Raw genomic sequence first — 26,364 nt, 5'->3', positions numbered from 1 at the left:
CCTCGGTATTAAATTGTAATGTTTATTACTAAGTAAAATATAAATAATTCTTCTAAAGTAGGCCATTCCTTCTCTCCGCTACATGGAACCCAAGGATGGTTTCGTGTAATGAATGCTTTTTGGTTGCAGCTGTAGCAGTTGTAGTTTGATAAATCTGAACGTGTGTTTCCCTTCTCCAGCAGGAGCATTGGAACCGAACCGGTCGGGGTGTAACCCCCGGTCGGGGTGTAACACCGGGCTGGCTTGTGGGGGCCAGGGGGGGATGTCCAGCCCCGGGGGCAGGCGGTTGCGGGTCCCTGTGTGCGGGGAGGGCACGGGAGCTGCGCTCCCCCCGGCCACATGCCACGGAGCAGGTCGGTCTCCCGTCCATGGGAGATGCACTGGGACCAGTTCTCTGCAAACTGGGACCTGCGTGAAAGCGAAGGAGGCCAAGCTGCAAAGGGGACGGACTGGGGGCTCCTCCCGCCTTCCAGATAACATTTGTCGGAAAAAGAGCAGTAACAAGAAATCATGTTCATAGCACTTTTAAGTAAAGCAGTTTTTAATCCAAAGTGAGTTGTATGGATGAATGCGTGTTAATATGATGGAAATACGCTGTTACAAGAATTACGTGTCTTACTCTTTGCTCAGGACTTGCATATTTTTATTAATTGTGGGAGTGAATGCCAAGAGAGGACAGGCAGTAATTTGGGATACTTGGTGGTGTGGTTATATATGTAAATCATAGTTTTGAGGTGCGTATAAAAATTTGTTCAGGTGGAAGCGTGGAAGGAAACTGTCCAGCTCTGGAGGTTATGTTTCTCAGCTGTGTGTTGTATAATTAACTGGTACATTAGGAGGGGGGCTGGAATAAAACATGAGCATGTTAATGCAGCCTGGAGCTGATGTTGTAGTGATCATTGCAATGCAGATAACACATTTCTCATAACTGCTGCTGCCTACTGGAGCCTTTGAAACATCTGGACCTTTAATTGAAAAATAGTGTGGTGCTATACAAAGCAGACATGCTAAGTGAAGTCAACAATTTAGAATAAAAAATAATAGTGTGTTATTTACCTTGTAGTTAAATATTCATACTTTGTTATGCTTTGTGTAACAGGAAATTACTGGGTTAAATTTTTATGAATAGTGACAGTGCGAATAAGATAAATTAAGTATTTAACAATGTTAATGGAATTTTACATTGTGATCTGCCAACTCTGCAGCCCAAGCGAGGGGGATGCAAAGGAGAACCCGCTCCTCAGAAAGGAACAACTTTGAAGCTTCATGGAGAAGGCAAGAGGATGGGGGAACGTGTGAGGATGGGGGGGTGTGAGGACGGAGGGGGGCATGAGGACAGGGATGTGTGAGGACGGGGAGCATGGGGACGCGGACGCGTGCCGAGCGCAGCCTGCTCGCCTCCGCCGCTCTGGAGTCATTGTCCCAGTGCCTCACTGGTGGCGTTTTCTAGAAACGAGTTAAGAATAACAGAAGCAGTCGTATGGCTGTAGTAATGACAAATACAATCCTGGCTTAGCCACCTGGTAGAATAAACATCATTCCTATTTTGCCATAGTGGGTGTGGTATGGTGCCTTGGGGAGTAACACAAGGGTGGATCTACCCTGGACTTTTGTACGGACGGAGTTACCCTCGTGCTCTGAGTATTAGTATAATACGCAGCTGAACAGGCATTTCCTCCAGATCTGTTATAACACTGTGGAAATGAAAAGAACAGACTGTGTTATAAATATTTAACCGTGGTATTATGTTCGATGCTGTTGTGCTCACCGCACAAATTCTGCCAGTGGCAGCTCCGCGTTCCGCTGCGGGGCCGGGGCCGAGCAGCGTGTTCCTCGTCCTGCACGGCCGCCAGCCTCTCTGTGCTCAACCGTGTGCCGGCGGTGCCGTTGTGTTGCGCTGCAGTGTGAGGGCTTCTGCCACGTGCTTGTTGAAAGCTTTTAAGGTATTTGATCATCTAATCTAAAAAAAAAATTTTTTAAAAAAATTATTTTTTTTTCGGATGACCCTTCTTTTTCTACTCAGCCCCTCAAAAGCTGTTTTGCTTATGAGTGAATATGACTGACTGTTCTATTCCCACATATTTGGATGAAGGAATAATTTATTTTTATTTTTTTTTTACATCAAGAGCTTAGAAAACGATGCTTTTCAATGGTTGTCTTAGAAAAATGTGGTCCTTCGCATTGCCATAAACATCTGTGCTCTAATCTGTTAGAACTTTTGTTTGTGTTGTAAATGCTGAGTTAATAGATTTCAATTTTTTCCCCTTCATGTGTTTTCTATCTGCTGGTTAAATACCTGCGTGAGTAAGTTATGGTTAAGAGGTGACTGCTGGATCGCGGAGTATATTAAATGCCCTGTCACCTGAAACAAAAAACATTTCCCTGAGTTTAAAAGTGAGGAGACATTTTACATTTGGAAAAGGATAAGCATTTGTTTCCATTTTGTGTAATGTTTAGCATTGTTTGCTGGGAGGTGAGTCAATGACTTAAATTAATTATAATTACTGAAGAGACATATACTGATTGAGCAAATAAAGTAGTAAGCTCATTTGTGCCAAGGCCATCTAATTAAATGCTAACTTTGGATAAGCTAGATGTGCATGAAAGATTAATTTTAAGAGGTTTTTATGACTCCCACTAAATAATGATTCAGTAAAATCTTTGCGTTATATCATTAGAGCATCTAATCTTAAAGTGATATAACATTTAGGCACAGAACTCTATTGTACAGGAAGATGCAGTAAATTATTATTGTTGAAAATTAATCACTTTTTCTCTGAGAAATGTTTATGGACTTTTTAATTTTCTACTGTGGTGTGCGGTGAAGCAAATGAGAAGTGCGCGGGATCCAGCGCACACATTTTTCTCCATGACTAGTTCATTAGCTGCCCATTAGGCAGGTTCTGCCGAGCTCTGCTGGGGAGTGAGGTGTCCCGGGGAGGACAGGCGGTACCGAACTTCCTCTGTCGCGGGGAAGAGTATTAGTGGCCCCGTGATAATCTGCTCAAGAACTACATCTTCTGGGATCGGAGGGAGGTATATATTTTCCCATGGACTTTGATTAAAAGTTGATTTTAAATCTTAGAAAGACTTCTTGGGTTGAAAGAATTTATAGAGTTTAAATATGTATTTTTTTCTTTTTTAATTTAACATCCTGTGTTTATATTTAAAGCGTATTTTATTACAGAACATTATTTAATGATACAGACATTTCTAAAGTTATACATAGCCAATGAAGATCATTCTACGTGTGGTTTTCCTGTCATTGTTGTAGTAACCAGTATTTATATAACTAAACACCACAGCTCGCAAATACGATCCTAGAAAACCCATGAAAATTCATCGTTTGAGTTGCCTGTCGTATCCTTCACTCGTACTCTTGTGTCTGCAGGTCCCACAACACACGTACGTGCTGGTGGTGCTACTTGTGTTCTTGGAATTAGCCCGACTACCGTTATATATCACCAAATACTACTATGCTAGTCTGTCTCTATTTTAGATAACGGGAGAAGCATGGATTCCCAGGAGCAATAGTCTTAAATACCAAGTTATTCCTTCAGAAGAAACTATTAAAAATAGAAAGCAGAAAGTTTGTGAATTCGGCAGACCGAACTTTTCAGCAATGTCAAATAATAGACACGATTCTGTGCGGCTCTTGAATAGCAGCAGAAAAGAAAAGCTGGAATGTGCCAAAGAACTATGATGTGCCAGCCACCGAGAATTCTGATGACAGGGACAGAGAAAACAGAAATATAAAGAAATTAAGTGATTTGTTTATGTGCACAGCACATTAGCAACGATTTGGGAAATAGCATTCCTGGTTTTTGGCCTCTTCCGTGCTGCGCCATGACTCCGCCAGTGAGTTGCAGATGGTGAAACATCATCTTTGCTCTGAGTGAGATGAAAATGCAATGGAAATAGCAAACGGAAATTTCCGTAAGATCAGACTGTAGGAGAGCACTAGGTAGCCTACAGAGAATCCATTAATAAAAATACTAAGAAAATTTTCTGTGATTTATTGTATGTTTTCTGTGTATCCAGTTACTCCTCACTTCCTTAAAGGATTGGTGGAATATAACATTTCTAACAATAAAAGCTTAATGGAATCAGATTTGTGATTTCCTAGAAAATTAACGAGATATTTTGTCAATTTTATTCCAGACTTCATTTGTCAGAATATACAGTGTCCAGTGACAAGCTAAAAGAATTTTTTGACAAATTAACTATGCCACAGGTGACAGATCAGGAAAATGTTAATTTAACAGCCCCTTTATGCTTCCCAGATTTATTGGAGGCTATTAAGGAAACTCCAAATGGTAAGGCCCCTGGCCCTGAATAGATTTTCCATTGAATTTTATACAGAATCTATTAATAAAGTTTGATGCTGCCTTTTTGAATATAGGTAATTGTACTTTATCTTCTGGGTCTCCTCAGCACTGATAGTTGGAATACAGTTTTTAGTTGGGAGAAAAAAGTAATTTTGCTTCCAGTAGAGTCTGTAATCTGGTTCTGAATGATTCCTCCTGAAGAAGTGACTACGAGCACCACGCAAAGCCCACAAGTTATTACTTGTGAAATCCAGCGTGGCGAGCTCTTTGCCTCTTGGCCACTGAGACGAGTAATTGGATGCCTTTTACTCGGTCCCACCACCCACAAATCCTTCCCTAATGAGCTTTGCACAGGCAAGTAATTGAGCTCCGTGGGACTTCCCACACCATTAATATTTACAGGACCAGACTAAGAATATGCATTCGTTCCGTCCTGTAGACAGGTACCTGACGCTTTGGATTTGTAGTGCTGGTTCAGAACCAATATCAGCAATTTGCGACAAAGGCAGTGGAGATTCCCCCGGACCCCTTGACTTGGTGGTTGATCGGTCGAAGCCTCGACCCACGTGTTTCCAGGCCACGCCAATGTTTCCTGCCCCATGTGGCACTGAATGTTCTCGTTACCAGCGGAAAGTCTAATCAGCTTCCAAATCTCAGGTTTCAGCCTCTCTGATATCTTGTGGCAGTCAGTTTTACAGCACTTTTAATTAATAGAAGTATTTCACTCGCAAAGTATTTTTTAGAGGTCTTAAGTGTAATCGGGATGCTTTTGAGCCATTTCCCAGTACTACTGCTGTTGGTATCGCTCCCCGCGCTCAGAGAGCAGCTGGAATCCCAAAATGTCTATGAATTACCTTCGGTCTATGTCACATCTCATCTTGGGGTTCATGCGGAGTGTTTGTGAGCAGGAGAACAAGGATATCGGTAACGGAGGGAGTTTGGACAAGCAAGATGGTAAAAATAGACTGGAGGTGGTAGAGGAAATTGAGAGATGGGGAAAAACAAAGAAAAGTTTATTTAAAAACAACCCAAGGCAACAGCACGGTGTAGGGCAAAGGAGAGAGAAGCACTGCGAAAGGTAGCACAAGGAAAGATACCATCTTATTTCTGATAATTGTGAGATCAGGGTCCCTAGGATGTGTTTATTTTATAAATACATGTGTTTATTGGATTATGAGTTTATAAAACAGTCTGTACTTGTCATAGTGGCTAATGGAATAATCTGGTCTTTTTGGTGATTAGTCACAGTTCTTGGCGCATTTGGCCGTTCCCTGGTTTTATGCTGTCTACAGCGCTTGTAACCTTGGCGGCGACTCTCACATCTGGTTGTCAATTTTTCTTGGATTTTCCATTATCAGGCCTAAGCATTACTTATGATGCTGCCATCCTTGGATTTAAATATGTAACTAACTTCGCGTGCCAAGGAGTCACATTAATTTCCTTGATAACTCCTATTTACTTGTTCACATGCACACGCAGTTGAGCTCTGGGTCTGTTGTGGCCAGCGTCCCTGGCCGTGGCCTGAGCGACGCTCCCAGCCTCGCGCACGTCCCGGCGACCCCCGGCTGCTGTCTGTGCCTGGGCAGGGACAGGGACAGACTTTGACGCTGGTGACTCATTACCTGATACTGGCTTAATTCCCCTTAAAAATAAGTCCTGTATGTAGGAAAGCAAGAGGAGAAAGCAAGAAGGAAGGAAAGACCCTTATTTTTCCAGTGGTTGTAGTTGCGTTGTGTTAACGATTCCCTTGGAGAGGTAGGGCCGTGGGCTGGATGGTGTCCGGGGAGTCCCAGGCCCACTGGCTCACCCAAAGGCTTGTTAAGGCTTATCCGAACACGGCGATGGCGTGTCCCGTATTCTGTTACAAATACAACATTGCCGTTAAAGGGGGTAAAACCAGTTTCTTCTTACCTTAAAAACATGGGAAGAGGAGGTGTCTGCACTATAAAAATGCTTTCTTAAAAACCAATTTCATTGTATTTGGATGGATTTTAATAATACTTTTAGCTATGCTAGTATGGATAACTTTAATCTTTAAATTCCTATTATTTCTCTAATTTATAATCACACTGATGGATCAAATGGTTTTTAACAATATATTGAAATTAGCACATGGCATTTAACTCCCTGTTTTATACTCTCGTCGTAGATTTATAGTATTGAATCCTTTTATTCTGTTACTTGGAATTCCGAGTGATTAATTCGAATAATACTCTCTTCTCTGAAGGCCCATATACGTATAGAGATAGAGATAGATGGTTACATCAGGGGTGCTTTTGAAGAGGGGATCAGGATGTACAATCTTTTGTCTGTTTAAAAGATTACTGGTGTAAAAATGCACTTCTCTCCGCAGTAGATTAAACATTTTTTTCTTGTAATGCAAATTTTATAGGTCTTTACGTTGCTATGTATTTTAGGTTTTATTTAATTGTTAATCTCCACAGTGCCAAATAGATATTTTTTTTTAATACAATAAGTTCCAATAAAAACCAGTATTAGTTAATCCTCCTTGGTTGTCTTCAAATAGTTCAAAATAGGTTAATGGCTCAGTTGTGTGTGTGATTTTGTTCTTCTCTTGGCAAACCAAGGCCAAGCCTAAGGTTTCTTTTTAAACATCGTTGTAACACCCATGTAGGACTGACATGCATTGCCCAGTTCTCTACCCGGGTTACTGGTTTGATGTCCCTTGGCCAAGCAGCCGGCGGTGTCTGTCCGGCCGTGACCTGAGCCCCGTAACTGCGTGGTTGGTGCCTGTAGGGTGCAAGTGTAGGTCTCAGCTGTTTCTGCGCGCAGACGCTGCCGGCTGTGGAGGGCTTGTCATTCCCCTCCTTCTGGTGGGAACATGCCAGCCAGGTTCATCTCCCGTCTGCGTACGCCGCGAGTTCCCTGCGATTACCCTTCTGCAAACACTGCAAGTTCCCTGCGCGTACCCGCTGCGACCGGTGTCAGTGTGGGCCCCTCTGGTTCTGGGGCAGCGGGAGGGGAGGAGGTAGAGGAGTCCCCCGCTAACGCTGGAGGGCAGGAGAACACTGGAAAGCGAGCAGCGCTGGCAGCGCCCGCGTGTCCCGGAGTAACGGGTGCTGAGATGGGCTCTGTGGGTGCCCCCGCGCCAGGCGGCAGCGGGGCCGTGCCAGCCGTAGGGATAAGGCACGGCAGGAGGATGGTGGCTCTGCTCCTGAGGCAGGTGGGCTTTGCGCGTGGTGAAAAGGGACTGCAGAGGAAAGCAGAAGCATAGACACGAGGGTAATGCTAGCATTAAATGCTGACGGCAAAATCCTGCAAGAACATGGGATCTTCAATGAAGCTCAGGCTTCTTATGGAAATCTGTGAAATCATTGCCAAATATTTCATATAATTTTTACAGATACATTAAACAGCAGTAAAAGAATTGGAACTTAAACGTTCATGCTTCTAATTTCAAGTCGTAGCAGTGTATTTTAATCTTTCTGCTGAAAAGAATTCCACCCGTACCAGATTTTGTATTAGCGCTGTCATACTTTTTCTTTTATACATTCTAATGAAATATATTTTCTCGACAGGGTCATGTTGGTACAACGGCAACCAAAAAAATTGATGTCTACCTCCCACTGCACACAAGCCAAGACAAACTGCAGCCCATGACAGTTGTGACGATAGCAAATGCCAAGGTGCATGACCTGATTGGACTAATATGCTGGCAATATACAAGTGAGGGACGGGAACCAAAACTGAAGTAATGTTCTTTCTTTACTACCTCTTGATCTCTAATTTTCTCCTCTGCAGCCTTTTTGCATAATGAAATGGATTTCCATGTCAATGTTTTTATAGATAAATCTTAGAGAAACCACCTGCACATTTATCAGTATTTCCTTTTGAGCAGGACACGTGCATCTATAGCCATTTCTCTTTCAATTAAAGTACCGGGTACTGTATAATGATAAGCATATGAAACCGTGGATTTGTAAATGAATCATAATTTCAAAATGCTCTGTGTAAAAATAATATAAATCTTGTCTCTTTTGGTGTCACAGAGACATTTTTTATTTTATGTCCCATCTATTTTTTGGTGGTGTTCTTAATGGCTGAGATCACAAGGATGTCAAATAAAATCCGGAACTCATTCGTAACTCCCTCTCGTGTTCATGCCGAGGGAAGGTGCCCAGACTCTGACTCTTCTCTCGGCCCAGAGCCGGCTCCTCCTGGAGAGCCGCGGAGGGAGGAATCGCTGAGCTGGGTGACGGTGTGTCTCAAAATCCTGTTCCTGTTCTCCGGAGCCCACAGAATAGATTGTAGCATTGTGACTATGCCTGGAAACAAGTCAGAGTTCTGCCATGAAACTTCAGCGTTATCACTTAACTTGCTTTCTGTTGGCATTTTGCTGACATAACGACTTTAATTCATTATGCACGGGTTAAAATATTTCTGGTTTTCTAAGAATTCACAGGCAGAGGGGCTAAAGGTGCTTTTCTTTCCAGGCTATCATCCTGGAGATAGCGCTAAAATAAAGATATGCTAGTAAGGATCCCGAAAACAAAATAAATACCATTTTTCTTCTAAATTGTGGATAAAATTGCATTCTTGCATTCAAAAACCTCTATCATGCCATACCTTATAATTTCTACAAGACACAGCCCTCAGTCACGTTGGCTCTTTGCTGTAAAGAGCAGCGTCTGTGTCGTCCTCAGAAATTTCAGCTTTAGTTAATCGATGGATTTTTCAGTACCTTTGGTAATATGGCCTACGCCTTCACTGGGAAAGAGCTCTGCCCCTAAGATTTCTGGGGCTGAAAAAGGGGTTGGATTTGCTGCGCTGGGGAACTTGTGTTGTTTGGTGAGAGCCGGTACTTTATCACGGGAGGTGACCCAGGGTGTGTCAAACAGGTTCTTCAGGGACACTCATCTGAGCGACTTCTGTTTTAAAACAGTTCTGTAAAATACTTCAGCTTTTGCTGGGTCATAGAACATAAAATAAGAACTTAAAATAGTTTGTTAGGCAGTTATTCGTAACAGATACTAGCGAGTGACTTTTCTGGTGCAAAGAAGGTTCACAGTTTTGCTTGTTTTTTTTTCCTATAGCAGCCAGTTTTCATTTTGTTGTTTTTCCTGGAATACCTGGTACATGGGGTTTTTTGGTACTGAATTTTATAGTTTTCTCTTTCAGCATTTTTCAGAAGCGTTTGAGGGCTCGGTAGCCGTCTCTGCTGCCGGGGCCCAGCTGCAGGGGGCAGGGGGGTGCTGAGGGGGCACCTGACCTCGGCTTTGGGGTTGGTTGGTGTCTGCTCCGCAGGCACGGGACAGCCCAGAAAAGCAGCCCCTCCTGCAGACGGTTTCGTGGATATCGTTGCCTTGGATATGGGGTTTCCTCAGCTCTTCTCAACAAACAGATGAGATGTTTCAGAGGTTAAATACTTCAGTTTGATTTGGCATTTTTTTTACACTGGAGAAGAAATACAAAATTATTTGCAGATGGTGCCATTTCATTTGCTGTTATTAATTTCTGTTCATTATATCATCAGTTCAAAAAAGTGTCCTTTGAGTACAATTAGCATATTTTTTAACGAACAAGATACCACTAATGTCAATCTTTGGACACACGTATATTTTTCAGGAGCCCAGCACACCTCAAACCACGAGCAGAGGTGTTCCATGAAACATCATTGCCCGCAGCAAACGTCAGCAGTGGGGGGAAATGAATTTCTCTGTCTGCCTTGAAGGATAAGATGTTATGATGTGTCAAAGAGTGATCACGACCAAGGGGGCTGTCTGATGTAATCAAACCTCAGCACAGAAATACTAAAATAAATACTGGAGGCATGAGTTCCCAAGAACAGTCCAACAGCAGCAACTGAGAATCCGGGTGCAAATGCTCAGCAGAAGGGGCAGAGCCTCAAGATTACAAGAAGTTTGTTTTCTTGTGGAGTTCTTCATTATTTCTCATCTCTCCATCATCTTTTTTTTGGCACTGCTGACTGCCTGTCCTGTAGCAAGGATTCATTTAACTGTAGACTAATTCCCATCATTTGCAGAGAAGGAGAGCGCTTGTGTAGGTTGCACATTCTACGTTTGCTATTTGTTCCCGATTTAGTCAGTTTAGAGTATAAAAAGGAAAAATCAGGATCGTTGTGACACTGCACTAAAATACATATAGAGAATGCTTCCAATCTGATAGACAATGCATGCAGAATGACAAATATACCTACTAGTAACACAATTTGAGAATAATGAGGAGGTTGTAGACTTTGTAATTAAGAGAAACAGCCCCTCTGCCTTTAGGAAAAGAATATATTACTGCCTGATTCTTTTTCCTAAAAGGTAGATGTAAGAGTCTGAAATGAGTGAGTACTAGTTGACAGCTTGAGAACATTTTGTATTTTGTTAGGCTGCCTTTTTTTATTATAATTGTATTATATTTGTCTCTCTTCAGTGTCTTGATCTGAGGAACCACTGACAGTGGTAGCATCCCTGTTCCTGGCCTCTTAGGTACGAACTTTGGTCATAACCCAGCGGACCATTCTCTTGCCAGCCCCTGACAGATGTGCTGTAATGATTCCACCTGCAAAAAATAAAATCCCTTTCTAGGAATAAATTAATAGTGAGATGCAAAATTCAAATAAACTTCCTGGTTTTTGAAGTTAAGAATGCCATTACATCTGTCAGTTCTTGTACTTAATGTTCTGTCCATAGCAGACTTGGATTCTCAAGACTTTGCACCTGGTAATTTTGAAGCCTAAAGTTCAGGACTTTGCTCTCGCACTGGTGGAGGTTCAACATGCAGAACGGTTTTACTGTTGGACTTGTTTTTTCAAGAGATTGTGACTTAATCTGTGTTAGTGTTCAGGAACCCACTTCATGTTTGAAGCCGTTTGTAACCCCTTTAATTTCTGGGATGTAACTGACGTGTATTTGCAGTATGATCGGTGGAAGGGAAGTTGTCACCACCACATTTTTTTTCGGCACTTGGATTGCTTTGAGAGCGCCCTGAGTGTGTTCTGTTGCCGCATGTCTGTGTGTTCCTCTGGCTTCAGGGAGAATTATGCAAATGCACCAAGTACCAGATGAAAATGTTAACTTTATTTGTACAGGGCTCTAAGCGCGCACCAGGTGCACAGGGGAGAATTCCGTCAAAGGAGTAGGTTAGCAAATGGGCAGTGCAAGGCACGGCGCGAGCCGTGGGACGGTGGGCGTGGGGTGACCCCTCAGGCTGGGAAGTCTCTTAGCCTGGGGCCACTTCTGAGTTGTGCTGAAGTGGACGCAATGGAGAATCTAAATAGAATGGGAGAAGGACCCGAAAACCATGCCAGGCATTTCCGACGACGCGAGCAGGCTCAGCCGTATCTATACTCTTCACAGCCTTTTTGTTTAGCCTGTTCCCGGGGAGCCCCGCAGCCCCCGGGGGACAGCCCAGCTCGGCGGCTGCTGCGGGAATTCCCTGCCCAGCGCTGCCTCCACCAGCTCCCTACAAGGCCCTTAAGCACCCTTGAAGAAGTTAAAAATTAATTCCACAGCAATGTTCCAGTTCTTCATAGCAGGCCAGAGACCCATGAAAGTTTCTTTAATAGTATTGCAGAATTTTCAAAATTCATAGTGACAAACCTTGCTGGATTACCTTTTTGTTAGCAAATTTACAGCTTCCATTAATAGTAATGCATCATTATTACCTGTTTTAGATAATAAATGTCTTAGTTGTGACAAGGTGCGTATAGATCACCTGGACTAAGCACTCTCAATAAAGCACAGTTGCAACCAAAGGTTTGTGAATTAATTGAGAAAATTGCAAATCAGGTAGTCAGCGAAATAATTCATTGTCACATCCAATCAATAAACTTTGTAAATCAACTCATTTAATTCAAAAAATGATCTATATAGATCAAGCGACCAATTAAACAATTAGCATACACTTTGCAATTAATTAATTTAAGCATCAATCATGCAATTAAAACTCCAAATTTAAACTGCAGAGTTTAGAAACACACTGCCACGTGAACACTCAAGCTATACTTCATGGCTGTGGAAAATGCTTGAATGCTGGCACACTTACAATAAGAAAGAATACTTATTTTTAGCATGATAATTTAAATACTAGCATTTGAAATATATTTTCATATTAGGAAAAGATGATTAACATTCTGGTATGTATAGATAGTTATTTCCCTATGGGCTTTTGTTTGTGGAAAGAAAGAAGCTCAGGTTTTTCTTTCGTATTTTCTTTACACCGTACCCTTTTAAAACTTTCTGTGTTATTTAGTTCTACTTGTTAGTCTGTATTAATTTTTATCTTTTTTTAGCGATTGGACAACTTAGATCTTTAGAAAAGGTAGCTTTTCTACTAGTCATTGCCACTATGTTGAACAGATTTTTAACTTTTCCCATAGTTCCTTACGCCGTTTTCCCACCCGCCCCCGCTCAGCTTTGCCAGCGCACACTCAGTAAACTCTTCCGCAGTTGCTTGAGCTATGAAAAAACAGACACTGCTCATTTGTCTTTAATTCTAAAAGGTAGTTTCATAAATGGAGAAATATTGCTTCCAGCTTTATGAAGTCATGAAACTTTTATGGACTTTGGTGTATTTTGGTCACTGTCACTCCCTTGCTTGCAGTTCCGCTAGCGATGACGTAAGGCTCACGGCTTTGCGCTGAGGTTTGGGGGTTTTTCTGTTACCACCTGGTTATGGTTGTGAGGGATGTTGGGACTTTGTTGGGACATATTTATATTCATGCCGTCAGTGGCTTTGAGGTGTATTACTCCCGTAACCGGCGTGGCTGCTGATTGGTTTTCTACAGCATTTAGCGACTGGTATTGATCGGCTGAACCGAAGCGGTTGCCTGCTTCCCCCCTGAATGCACTTGGTTTGTCTGTGTTTCAGCGACAACGTCAATGCCTACTGCCTCCATATTGCTGAGGACGACGGGGAGGTTGACACAGATTTTCCACCCTTGGATTCCAACGAGCCCATTCACAAGTTTGGCTTCAGCACCCTGGCGCTGGTTGAAAAGTACTCCTCTCCCGGCCTGGCAGCCAAACAGTCGCTCTTTGTTCGCATGTGAGTACGGGGCTGACTGTCTCCACCCCCGGGAAAGAGCCGTGTCTCCACGCCACCTCCGCGTCTTCGCTCTGCTGCTCCTTCTGAGTGTAGGGAGATGCAGGGCCGCGGGTGCTGGTTCTCCGGGGGTGTCACGGGGCAGGGAGAAGGGTCGGTGCTGGCGGCAGCAACCGGGGTGAGCCCATCGGCGCGAGCCCAGCGCTACGGGGAGAAGATCAGCCCTTCTGCGTGGGGTTAGTGGGGAACGTTGAACTGTTGCACTCCCGCTAGTAAATATTTGGACTTTACACAAAGTCTGAGCTCATAGTCTTCATTTTGCTCCAGACGTGCTGCTTATTTAGGAAAAATATGTTCTGAATAATAAATGAAATAACGTATATAATAGCTTCAGAGAGTTAAAATTATAAAGCCAGTCGTGTTGGATATCCAGATATCTGGATATCCAGAGCCCTTTTCAACAGGTATTAAGAACTGATTTTGCTATTGACTTTTTAATTATTTTGGAAAAATTTATTGAATTTTAGCAGGAAAAAAAGGTGTACGCAGTGTTTGGCTATTCCACAGATGAGAGACTTCCAAATCTGCTTTCAAAGCCTGGTAGACAAAGTAGTAAGTTTGCATTTTAAGACGGGTTAGTGGACTGAAAAGCAAGTAATTTTAAATACAAATACTTGCAGAGTGCGCTAATAAGAATGCAGGGATTGAGGAGAGGAATGAGCAGTACATGAGCATGCCAGTTTGAGTGGTATATCCAGTCCCATTCCAAGTCCAGAAGAGTTTTGAAGAAGACGATCCCACGCGCCACTGCAACTTGGAGCTCTCTGGTTTGTAGCTCAAGAGGAATTGGCTGTATCGTTATCAGCGGATTAGGGTTTTAGTGATATATACTGTGCTTGGACACTTTTATTTTTCTTTACTTGTGAGTGAAAAATCTTGTAAACCATCAGAAGGCCTTAATTACTGTGGCAAAATACTAGCAGCGTAAGTCACTTCTTACTTGGCAGAAAAATTCAATGTTTGGATGTCTTGAAATGAAAATGCTAATAGGGTTTTCCTGGCTGTTGGACATTTCTTTAATTTATAACGGACTACTTAAACTTCATAATCATACAGCTGCCTCTGGTTTTGAATAATCAGACGTTTTAAAAAAATTCTGAGCTATTTAATTACATTTTTATACTCTTTATTGTGGACCGTGTTTCTTAGAGACGTTCTAAAGCATCCTACTGAAAGAAATTTTCAGAAATCCCACAAGTATTTCCCAAAGGCCCATTCCACTGTATTAGGTCATTGGAAAATAAAATATTCTGTCAACAGCATTTACAAATAAGTTATTTGAGGTAAACATGCTCAGCTGTGCTGAGCTGGGTGTGTCGTGGGGGAGCCGGTGCGGGGAGGACATGAAGCAGTCTTCCCAGTCGTATTGCAGGGTCCGTTTTGGTTTGTGCAGGTTCTGGTCCCACGGCTGAGCCAGGCAACTGGCTTTTCCTTCTGTGGAAATGCAGAATGTTGAGTTCCTTCCACCTGACTGGAGAATGCTGCATGTTTTACCTGGAAGAGGGGATCTCTCTTTCACCTGCATGCATTTCTCTACAGTCAATGCTATTGCCAGGAATTTGATTTTTTTAATTTTATGATTCTGTGATTGTTTTATCTTTAAGATAATCCTGTGTTATCAGTATCCCCAGCAAAATTCCAGCAGGTATATAGAAGCTTCTATTCTAATTCCATGTAATCAAAAAAGATCACAAGTGTTTATTGCAGGTAGACGAGTTAAGAAGCCTGTCTCATTAGAAGATTCGAAATTGTTGATGGTTTCTCATCTGGAGAAAGTCCCCTTTCTTTCTCAGTTGCCTCCTACCTAAATCCCCGTTGCCCAAACTGCCCTCAAATAGAGGGTAGTATTTAACTGCAGCGACCACGTGTGGTCCCAGGTTTTGGAGGATGGCTCGGAGGAGGTGGAACTGGTGCTGCCTTGTGGAGCCCAGAGACCTCAGCAGGGTCCTGCCCTGGCCAGGGTTCTCTGCCTGGTGGCCATGGCAGGGTCAAGGTCCAGCTGCAAATCCTGCAAAAGAAATGTGAAATCTTTTGCTTTAACCTAATTTGTGCTCATGCGAGGACCTTCCTTCTAACTTAGGAAATCCTGCTGGTTAGAAACAGGACAACTCATCATAAGAGGTGGTGCTTTTCTGAGAGAGCTTTTTCTGTGTCCACATGTTCCTTTGAAATTGCTTGTACTTCCTGTGTAAATAGTAACTCATAAATAGTGAGATTTAAATTAGGTTTTTTAGTGTGTCCCCTAGAATAGAGAATTACTTGATCATCACTTGATCAAAAGATTGTTAGTACTGTGAGTTTAAATGTGCGTGCTGTCTGATTTTTGTAGGGATTTGTTGTAAATTCTACATCTTCTTCCTTCCCTGTCATCCTACTAGTGCATGTAATTTTGTTTTTATATTTTGCATCTCTCTTCTCCCTCCTCATGCTGAAGTATTTCAGCTGCTGCCATGTCAGGCTTGTGACTTGTAATGTTTATTAATATTGAATCACTGTTGAAAAAAGTTGGTGCTTCTGAGAAGCTTCACGCTGAAGCACGGTGGTTTATTTCAGATCTCACCCGTCCTGCACATTGGCTGTATTTGCAGATGTTGTGCAGTTTCCGAGCTGACAGCTACGGAACCTCGCCGGGGACCCCGTTTCAGCAGGACATGTTTGAACAGAAACAGTTTGCAGAACTTCATACACTTAAACCCCTGCCAAGGCAAACTCTTGGCCACTTGAGTTAGTTATAAATACCCAGTGGCGGTGGTTGGAAGTAGCCCACGGTGCGTTTTATATTCCGAGCTGAATGTGAATGTCTTTGTGGCTATATAGAGTAGTAAATAATTGAGTTTGATTAGGGAGAGGGACCTCATTATCCCCCCACCTGTGCCCAGCTGGTAGGGGAGGGTCGAAATGAAGCCATTAGCTGTCTCTCTTACTGGCATCTCAAAGAGCTCAAATACATCTGTGTCTTATTTTCTTTTCTGGCACAATCAGTCGAGCAAGCTAAGCAGGCATGACCGAATTTGGCAAGTTCCAAGGACTCTGGCAAAGTTACACAAGGAGAAGACGGAGGGCAGTCATTCTGGCTTCTAACTGCCCATTAGTCTAGCGAGTTATGTTTTTGGAAAATGTCTGTTGTGGAGAGCAGTACTTTGTCCAATGTCAAACCCGGCATTCGCAAACAGCCCTCTTTGATGTCGAGTGCGATTTGTCAGGAGGAGTCAAACAAAGCCCCGCATTCATGTAAATGCAGACTTCTCGAGATGATGAAGTAATACCTGAAAGACTCTGAACGAAGGGAGCTTAAAATAAATCTGTGCTATCATTAGGGTTTTTTCCCTTGGAAATTTTATTATCACGACTTGACATACTCGATCTGATGGTGTTTCTCGGAGTTGTGGCTCGGCTGCCAGTTGGCTCATAGATGAAATTTGGCATACTGTTCCTCTGCTCTGTGGCACTTTTTTCCATTTTGATATTATGTTCAAATTTCTTTGACTATTATATATATGTTTTTCAAAGCAGCAGCTCTGCTATTCCTGATAGATTAAGGTTTGAAACACTTTCAAAATATCAGGCTTTCATAGTACATTTACAAAGTCAGTTCGAAGCTTTGAAATGTGTTTTTTACTTAGATTACAGAAGCACCCCCGGAACGGCCTGCCATCAGTTCTTACGTGGGTGTAGGTAATCTACAAAGTATGTTTTAGAATATTCATAAAATGCAAATTTTAGAAGGTCAGCGTAGGTGCTGACGTTAAGGCGGCGGGCTCCAGGAAAGTCGAACCCCAAGAAAGGAGCCAGCGCAGGAACCGACTTGTGAGACTTGTGTCTAACGGTGGCTTCGAGCAGTGTCAAAATGCAGCCAATTAACCCCGTGCGCACAGAGTTATCCAAGGCGAACCTGAGATGCACAAAAGCAAGATCGTTTAGGCTCCAAATGAAAACTGTGGCTGGCATAGTTATTCCGGGTCATATCACCGTGCACTTTATCTTAAAAATTACCCGGCTTAAGTGAAGTATGTTGAGTCAACTGGGATTTTTAGTCGTAACTTTGACTTTGTGCTGATCAAGTGGAAATCGTTGTTAGTCATTCACACACACTTCAACCATGCCAACCATTTTTTGCATCAAGCTCTTAAGTGCTATAAATTCCACTTCAGCATTTAAAAAAAAAAAAAAAAGAAAAATTTAAAATTTAAAACAAAAGTGGTCCAGATTGGAAAGGCAGCTTTTGGAAAAGTTTGTTTCTCATTCAGAACAGAAGCCTTTTGTCCTTTAAGTGTTGGGGTTTTATTTTGTTTACGCAAACGGAGCCCACGGAGCGGAGGACGCTGCCTGTTTCCGTGCCTTCCCCCCCGGCAGCACCCGGCGTCAGCCCGCCGACGCTCGCGCCTCTGCTCTTGTTTTCTTTTTCCTCTCCTGAACCTTGCCACCCTGGCTCCGGCGCTCAGGCTGTAAAAGAAGATGGAAAGCCAAGTTACCGCAGAATGATCACTATCATTAACATTCACGGGTGGTTCACTTATCATTCCTGACTGCACAGACATGGCAGCCGTTATGAAACGTCCACAGGTGTAGCACGATGATACATATTACATTGTGCCACAATGGATTTATGTATTCTGTAACAAAAGAAAAGTGTAATGAAAAAATACAGAAGGTAATCCTTTATTCCTCCACTGCACAATTTATCAGTAATGCCTGTGGATGATAAGTGCCAGGGATTTCCTTTGCTTGATTTAACCTTGTCACCCAGGTATGTTTTTGCAAAATGACAGAAAATACAAGCTAAGGAATTTCTTTGGCTTCCAATTTGTAAGCAGCAGTTTTAATTGATCTGAATAGCATCTGCTTGTCTGTCCCGGTTTCTAATGTGTTGACTTAAAATAAAGGTATCACACGTTAGCAGAGGAAGTTAAAACACGTAATTTATAATTGTAATTAAGGATATGCTGGAATTGGGTTGAGCGAGGACAGTTCACGCACATTATGGATGCGGAGCGTGGCTGGGAGCTGGCACGGTGAGGTGGGGGTGTATTTCTTCCAGAAGAACCTCACGGTGCTGATTTCCCACCAGGGTGGGTGTCGGAGATGGATGCTGGTGAGGGGACGCGGTGCGGAGGGTGGCTGCGGGCTCCCGGCCGGCTCGGCAGCGCCAGGGATGGCACGGGGCTCGTCCTCTCCATGCTCCGGGCTCACCCCGGGTCACGCAGAGGCTCGTCTGGGCTTAAATGCACTCTTGGCCCAGGTTTGTGGGGTCCCGAGTGCTAAAATGTTGTTACCGAGGTTCTGTGGTGCATTGTCAGAGAAACCCAGCGCCGCGGGGTCGGGGCACGGGGGCAGGGGCAGGGCAGAATCCTGCGCCTGAACCGGGACAGGCGTTCCAGCCCCGCTGGCTCCGCTCCAGAGCAAACATCCCAAAGTTTACAAGGCGGGCTGTGCTTTACATTTCACTGCTCTTGCCAAAGTCTCGCTTACTGGATAGCACACTAAATATAGTAAAACACAGAGGTTTTTCTTATTTTGCTTTGATCAGTAAAATAAACTTTTAAAGATTGTTCTGGGATGAGATCCAGCTTCTGAGGCAAAGAATGGCTGTGGCTCAGGCATGAGTTAGTAATAGAGTGTCAGGAAAATTAGTCTGACAGTTCTCAGGCCAGCTGCTCGATGGAGAGAATCGACCGAGTCGGGACGGCCTGAAACACGCGCGGGATCGGCAGCAGCGTGTGCTCTTCAACAGCTCAAGTGTCGGGAATCGAAAGAGGATGTTGCATTTTTGGGAGGTCCTGGTTTGGTGCTGGGGCAGCCCCGCGCTGGGGCAGCCGGGCTCGGCCGCCGTCGGTGGCTGGTCTGCGCTGTGAGCCCCACTCTCTTGGTGGGAAAACACATTTGAAAAACATTCTGTACTAAAGGGAAAAAAAATAAAATTGTGACTCCAGTCATTTTGGCCATAGAAGGCTTTGGAAGACTTTTCTTCACTGTTGCTGATTGGTTTTTTTCTGCAGTATTTTAATTTCTTTTGCTGTAGTTTGGTTGCAGTTCTCTGGAGACCTGCTTTTGGTCTTGCAGGGCATTCTATGAATTACCTGAAGGCACCAGATGTCTTTCGAATCGGTGTTATGATGGCAGGGTCCAGTGTGCAAGGCTTTTCCTGTAGCACTTCACACCCAAACATCAGGTCATTTAACTAGAAGAGCAAAGGTAGTTTCCTTTTTCTAATGATAATATAATTGTATAAGAGGTTTTTCACTTTAAAAAGTCCAAATTCGGCTCAGCAGGTGAGTGTGGGAAGTGAGGTGAGCGAGCCGGGGGCTGATGGGCAAAGGCGAGACGTTGTGTGGTGTCCGTGCGCGTTGGTGGGCTCTGTAGGAGCTCAAGGGATGACTTGCCCCTCAGTGAAGAGTTTGGGAAGGGCTCAGCTCTCTGTATGGAGTTGGGAAGGGCTCAGCTTGCTCTGTGGAGCTAGGAGGGGCTCAGCTCGCTGTACGGTGGTGCTCAACACCCCGGAGTGCTCGGGCTGTGCCGAGGTGGCAGCCTCGCCGCTGCAGCGGTGGATGGCACTCCCTCATGTGGAGCAGCGGGCTCAGTTCTGCTCCTTCTGTGTTAAACACGTGGCAGAAATCCAGAGGGTAAAAAGTAGATGCGTGAAAAGGCTGGGAATATTTGGTTTGAAGACGAGTAAGATAGAGTTATAAATAATAAATGGTCTAGAGAACATAAATTTGGGGCTTTTAGGCAGTTTCATTTTGCCAGGAACAAAGGGAAGAGAGAATGAAATTCAGATGAGACTGACTCACCACTGCTGGGGAGGGAGCGCCGGGTTGGACCAGCACTTGTGGGGCGAGGGGCCGGGGGTGCCGTGGCCAGAGCCACCCCACCTGGCTGACAGCCCCGCAGGCACTGGGATTGTGTGTAACGCGGGAGCGAGCCCCCGTTGCGGAGTTCTTGACCATCCCTTCAGGCAGTTCCAGCCACCCTGGGCAGGGGACGCTGAGCTGAGAGCTGTGTGCGGGGAGGGGGCAGGAGGGGACGGGCTGTGCCTGCTGTCCGATAGCTGCCGGACAGCGAGTCGGGGACCAGCGTGTGCCCAGCCAGGGGGTTCACTGGCCACCGCAGCCAGTGGCCGGGAGCGGCTGGAGATGGTGATTACTCGTGGAGGCTGTGTGGCAGCGGGGTGAGGGATGCCACTTCTGCTGCCATCTGAACTCCAACTTGTATTCCCAAGTCTGTGTCTTAAAGTGACATGTAATACTGTCTTGTTTTTAATGATGTAATTGTGTTGCTTGGATTGCTTTTGACTGCCAGTTGCTTTTAAAAATATTCCAGCTGTGATGTTCATACAGAGCTCTACTCCCTGATTAAAATTCCTGCTTGCCAGATCCAGAGCTCCTCCTCCTGTCTGAGGAGCTTTGCAGAACAGCTTTTCCCGAGCAGCGCAGATCTCCCGGTGGTGCCCAGCGAATTCCTGCGCTCACTGTCTGCAGTGACATCTACTGACACGAGCAGAGATTGACTGCAAGGTCTAAGGGGCAAAATTCACTGAGATATTACTGCGGTATCTCTGGTATTGTATTGTCATCTCTGCTCCCCGAGTGGTGTCACTTTCATTATCTGCCTGGGGGTATTTTCCGTCACCCTCCCCATGCTGAGAGGGCTCTCCTGCGGGCGAGTACCCCCTGTCCGAAACCTCCCTGGGGGATTTTGTGCCATGATGGTCACAAAAACGTGCCCAAAGAAAGCACCTTACTTACACTTGAAATCGTGCTATACGTCAGCAGTGCTGAAAAGCTGCTGTTATTGCTCCGAGTGTTGTTCTCCCACTTCTCCTTAATGATTTGTTATGGCTGCCACCGGGACACGTATGAAAATGGCACTGCAAACCGTTTCTCTTGTATGCACTGGGAAACGCCGGGCAGATATTTAATAGTGAGTAGTTGAGGAGCTCCGCAGGGACATTTGCTCGTTTTTCTTTTTTAATGATGAACACAAATTCATCAGAAATAAAGATAAATTAGTAAAATCCTTACACCCTGAATCTCAATCCATTTTCTCCATTTTTGTCTGTGCCTTCCTAAGGGAGTTTGCTTGGTTTCTCCTTGTAACTTACTTTCGTAGCACAACTTAGTCCGTTGTTGTGCTAACGGTCCTTTGCTTAAACTAACGGTAATTGCAGTGAGCTGCCTGGTGATGATCATTTTGTAAAAATGCATGTGCATCTGTCTTGCAGAAATGCTGCTCATGGATTCTCACTTATTCAGGTGGACAGTATGAAGGTCACCATGAAGGATATCTTACAAAAGGCCTTAAAGAGAAGGAAGGGATCACAGAGAGGCTCAGGTGGGTTATTTATCGTATTTTCTAGAGGGTAAGGTGTTTTTTCCGTGAGCATACTTTATGTCGCTTTTTAACTGTTGTGAAAGAAGCTCGATTTTTTTCAGTTCCCACCGTGATTTCCAGCGCGGCTCGGGAGCCGTTCTGTGCACGGGTTTGTGTTCTAGATGCGGGCAGAAAGCCGAGCGTGGCGGAGCCGCGTAGTGTCTGCTGCAGAGCGGGATAGCCACTGCTGCACCTATTTATGGTAACAAAGCCGTTTGCATTCCAGCCCGGCTAGTGGGAATTTGAGATGATGGGTGGAAGTACAGTCAGACCAGTCCTCGATAGAATTTGTGCGCTTTTAATTTATGTAAGAAAATGACGCTTACTGTGATTTTAAGTAATTTAAAGGATTCATCGTTAGTTGTAGAGGAAAAGAAAAATTTACTTCCTGCAGTGTTGTCAAAGTAGTACTTTTATAGTTAAGACATATCAACGTTTAAAAAAAGAAAATTTACAGTACTTGCATTTATTTTTTAAAGCAATGCGTTTCCAGGGTGTAAATATGCATTCACATATATGTTAGTGTATATATTTCAAAAGTATAAGGCTGAGAGATCTTCCCAGCAACAAGAAATAATTACTGTGAGAAATTGCACTGAGTCCTGTCACGCAACAAAGGAACTTTAATATAAACCTATCTATATACGAGTTAAAGATAAGGATCTTGTCTTTGTAAATGAATGAAACCTCCTTATATACCCTTAGTTTTAACTATGGGAAAAGAAAATAAACCCTGTTCTCTTTAGAAAAAGTAGTTCAGTGCAGTTTTTAAACGAGTGTATAATCTGTCATGGATTTAATTAGCTATCTTCAGATGAGAGCTGAAGTTTTAATAAAAGTTAGAAGAGATAACACAGTGAAGGACACGGATGAGCTGTCTCAAGGCCATATTCCAAGGGAACGATAAGAGCTGTAAAAAATGGCAGAGGAGAGCAATTGAATGAAGCAATGAAAATCTGATTCTCGTAAAAAAAAAAAAAAAAAAAAAAAAAAAAAAAAAAAGAAAAGAAGGAAAAAAAAAAAAAAAAAGCCGGGGCGGGAGGTGGAGGGGGAAGAGAGAGATGCTGGTAGGGGTGGTTGTAGATGAGACCCGCCAGCGTCTGCAGCAATTTGGCCGCTGGCCAGGAGTCATTGTTCACCCTGGGCTGTGGCGGCTCCGTCCAGATGTGCCAACTGCACGCTGCGGCTCTTGCCAGCTGACTGCGCCGTGTGATAACCAGCTCTCTGGATGCCCATCACTGGCCGCAGAGATAGAATTAAATGATGATGATCTTCCCACAAGTTGGGAGAGGAAACAATGCATATAAATCTTGATTTCATCTCAGCGTGAGAAGTCTTTATCCATCATCACTCATAATGAACAAGTCGTTAGCTGCGATGAATGGTGTTCTGTTTTTTCAAACACCTCTTTTGTTCACTTTTTGGGTGACTTTTATTTATTTCCTGGGGTCAGATTTCTCTTCCCTGAAGGGAGGTGGCTAAAGGATTCACTTAGCTCAGTCTTTAAACTGCTTTCCTCTTCTGAGTAACAGATGTTTTACTCTTTGCCCATTTGCAATTTGGTTTTGCTTTTATTTTGTTACTTTTGCTCAGTAGTTTAGAAATGGAACGGACCTGTCATTTATTCCTTCAGCTAAGACATTCATTTCTACTGTCTCGGCACTCCTGCTCAGAAACCTTTCTAGTAACAGGGTGTATGTGTCACATATGTGTCAAGCATACATGTCAAGCATGTATGTGTCATTTGGGGGTTTTTTAATTATATAAGAAATCATTTAAATTTAGTTTTTATAAATGATCCATGTGACATGTCACCTGTTTGAGATATGACCGTCATCCCTGCTGTGGGTATAACCACAGTAGAAGGCACGACTGAAAACCTTTTGGTTACTTATAGGAATATTTACTTTTGAACACATAATTGGATTTCTTGAAGTAGCCAGTGGTGCTTGCACATTTCAGGTGGAGCTTGTGTGTAGATACCTCCAGAATTAGGCCCTGCAGTTGTAAGCCTCCTGAACTGGAGTCACTGTGAGAGGAATGATCACTCTAGGGAAAGGGTTCTGCTTGAATTCCCATATTACTGGATTTCATAAAAAAAATAATTTAATTTGTGTTTTATTTTTTAAATGTTGGCGAACACTCAATGCGTTATTGAAATTGCCACGTAATACTGCCACATGGGTGAAGGGACTTCTCAGATTAGGTATTTATGTATTAAATTGGCAAATCATTAATTGAACTTTTTTATTAGAACTATCATCCCCTCTACAAAACTTCCCTTATTCCCAATTGCTTCCAGTATCCGAAGCTGTGATTCATCAGTCAGCAGACTTTGGGGGCACAGGGGTGTTTTGGGGGGTCTTGCCTGTTATCTTTAAACCAGGGAAGATTGCGGGTGCCGACGCAGAGGGAGCCTCCTGCCCGCTGCCCTCTGCATCCCAAATGGCTCCGCAGCCCTGGCCCCACGGGTGGCGATGGGGCTGGGGACAGGGGGGCACTCGGGGTGCCACCACGGGGGGGCATGGAGGGACCGGGGCGGGCGTGGTAAAAGATTTTGTCACCGTTCTTCATCCACCACCAGGTTCTTCCTGTTTGGAGTGGATGCGCCCCTTGCTGTCCCTGGGAGATGCCCAGAGAAATGGAATTTAAGATCAGAGTGTTGGCGCGGTGCGGTCCCGCGCCCTCGCAGTGCAAGGCATTATTAAGCAGCGGCTTGGGATGTCAAAGTTCTGAATGAAAAATGAAGACGTAATTTAGGAAAAGCATTTCTTCTCATTCAGCAGTGCTTCCTTTTAAGTTGATTGCTCTGATTTTCAAAAAGTACTAACCAAAAATAGACTTAACATGTTTATTTAAAGCTTTGGTAACAGTTTGATAGAACTGAAATGCCTATGAACTTTTCCGCACATTTTCAATGTGCCTCCAGACCAGTCTTCACAGGATAAATGAATTTATTACGTTTACAGCTTATGCTGTTTTCAAGTACTTGTATAAGAAATTGCTTTCTGACCGTTTTTCGCCACTGACTTACGTGACATTTTTCAAATTGGTCCTATGTCTGTAGGAAAATGCAAACCTTGGTTGGCTGTTTTGGGTAAGGAAGAAATTGAAGAATTTCTGTGTAGTCCGGAAGGGTCTGTTCCAGCATGACCAGGGCTAAAACACTGGGCCAGTTTTCTCTAATTATTTTACGCAGCCAGTAGCCTGCAGCTTACAAGTAGGTTTTACAAGAAGCTTTTGGGTTGCAAGTGCCTGAAAACCCCCACGCCGCAGTCACCTCTGTGAGCCGATGACCTTCTGAGCTTCTCTGGTTTTGACTTTTGTTTAAAAGTGCCATTAGGGCCCATGCAGCTGCCAGCCCCCCTTGCCCCCCGGGCACGGGGCTGACGGTGACACGCAAAGCTCCCCATCATGTTCTGTTTCAGCACGTGCCCCGGCATTCGCATAGCTGTGGCGTGAACTACCTCTGTAAAAAATACCAAAGTGTTTATTTCAAAATCCCTTTCGTTGAAAAGACTGAAGCTGAGTAAAGGCTTTTGCCTGCAGTTTAACTTCAAGCCGAAGATTATTTGCTGCAGGAAGATATAGGTCAGGAGAAGGAGAGAGAAGTGGGGTACGACCTTTGTTTCATAGAAAGCGGGATGAAAAAAATGGAAGCAATATTGCGCCTGGCTCTATTTAGATGTGATGTCAGATAAAATTATTGCAAACTATTCGAACTGTTTCACATTCCTTAGTGTCAAAAAGCTTTTGCCTTAGATGTAGGAACTCTGACCATTTTTAAATAATCATTTTTGAATCAATCAACAGGAAACGCGGGTGGCAAAATAACTTGTGTGTGTGAGAGCCGAGGGAACCGCAGCCCCCGAGTCATTGATAGAGGACACAGTTGTTCTGGGGCGGTGCTTTGGGAGCCCGGGGACCCGTCCCACCGCAGGCAGCGCAGGGGGCAGTGGAGGTTCTGTACCGTCTCGTGCCACGGCCCCAAATAAGCAACTGGAAGGAGGAGATGGGTCTGGCTGCAAGTTAGGGAAAAGCCTGTAACAACCAGTCAGTGGTGCATACTGGAGAAGATAAATCTGCAGAGGAAATTGTTGAGGCAGATGTTTAATTAGTTGGAGTCAGGCTGGATAAATCAGGATAGGAGCTGTCTGTGCAGATATGCTGGTGAGCCTTCCTTTCTCTGGGCTGGTTTCATTGTCTTCAAAAACTAACTGTTCTTTTTGCTTAGGAAAGAGGCAGCAAAACCAGTCACATAACCTCTCTGTTATTGTAATGGATTCCCTTGTGTACACTCATAAAATAGAAAATGTAATTGATGTTTTCCTATGGTAATGAAAAATAACTAAGAGGAATACTTTATCATCAATTTGTTTAACCTATTGCGTGCTCAGCAGCATGTATCGCACATGCATATTTTACGTGGGAGCTGGAAATAAAACACTCTTGGTTGCGGAATGAGCTCCCAGAGGAGACTGGTCCAACCCAGCGATGGACCACCTTGAGGGAGGCTCGGTGACATCTCTCATGCAAGAGAATTTTCTCCAAGTAGCCAAAATGGGAGAGAAGGGGAGAGAGGCTGGGGTGATGC

The 26,364-nt window shown here is 43.9% G+C and overlaps 1 protein-coding gene across 11 annotated transcripts in view; it reads left to right on the top strand.

The window, feature by feature from the left end:
- Window positions 1–26,364, top strand: part of MAPKAP1 (MAPK associated protein 1) — a 105,672-nt gene that overhangs the window by 37,987 nt on the left and 41,321 nt on the right. For all 11 annotated transcript variants that reach the window (XM_054220172.1, XM_054220173.1, XM_054220167.1 and 8 more), the window contains 3 exons: window positions 7,868–8,040; window positions 13,170–13,346; window positions 21,622–21,731. In XM_054220172.1, the coding sequence (XP_054076147.1) occupies window positions 7,868–8,040; window positions 13,170–13,346; window positions 21,622–21,731 (460 nt within the window). The remainder of the gene's footprint in view (window positions 1–7,867; window positions 8,041–13,169; window positions 13,347–21,621; window positions 21,732–26,364) is intronic.

The sequence above is a fragment of the Rissa tridactyla genome, chromosome 14 (assembly GCF_028500815.1).
Source record: "Rissa tridactyla isolate bRisTri1 chromosome 14, bRisTri1.patW.cur.20221130, whole genome shotgun sequence".
NCBI lineage: Eukaryota > Metazoa > Chordata > Aves > Charadriiformes > Laridae > Rissa > Rissa tridactyla.
Note: the sequence above shows the minus strand (reverse complement) of the source record. Positions and strands in the feature narration are given on the sequence as shown.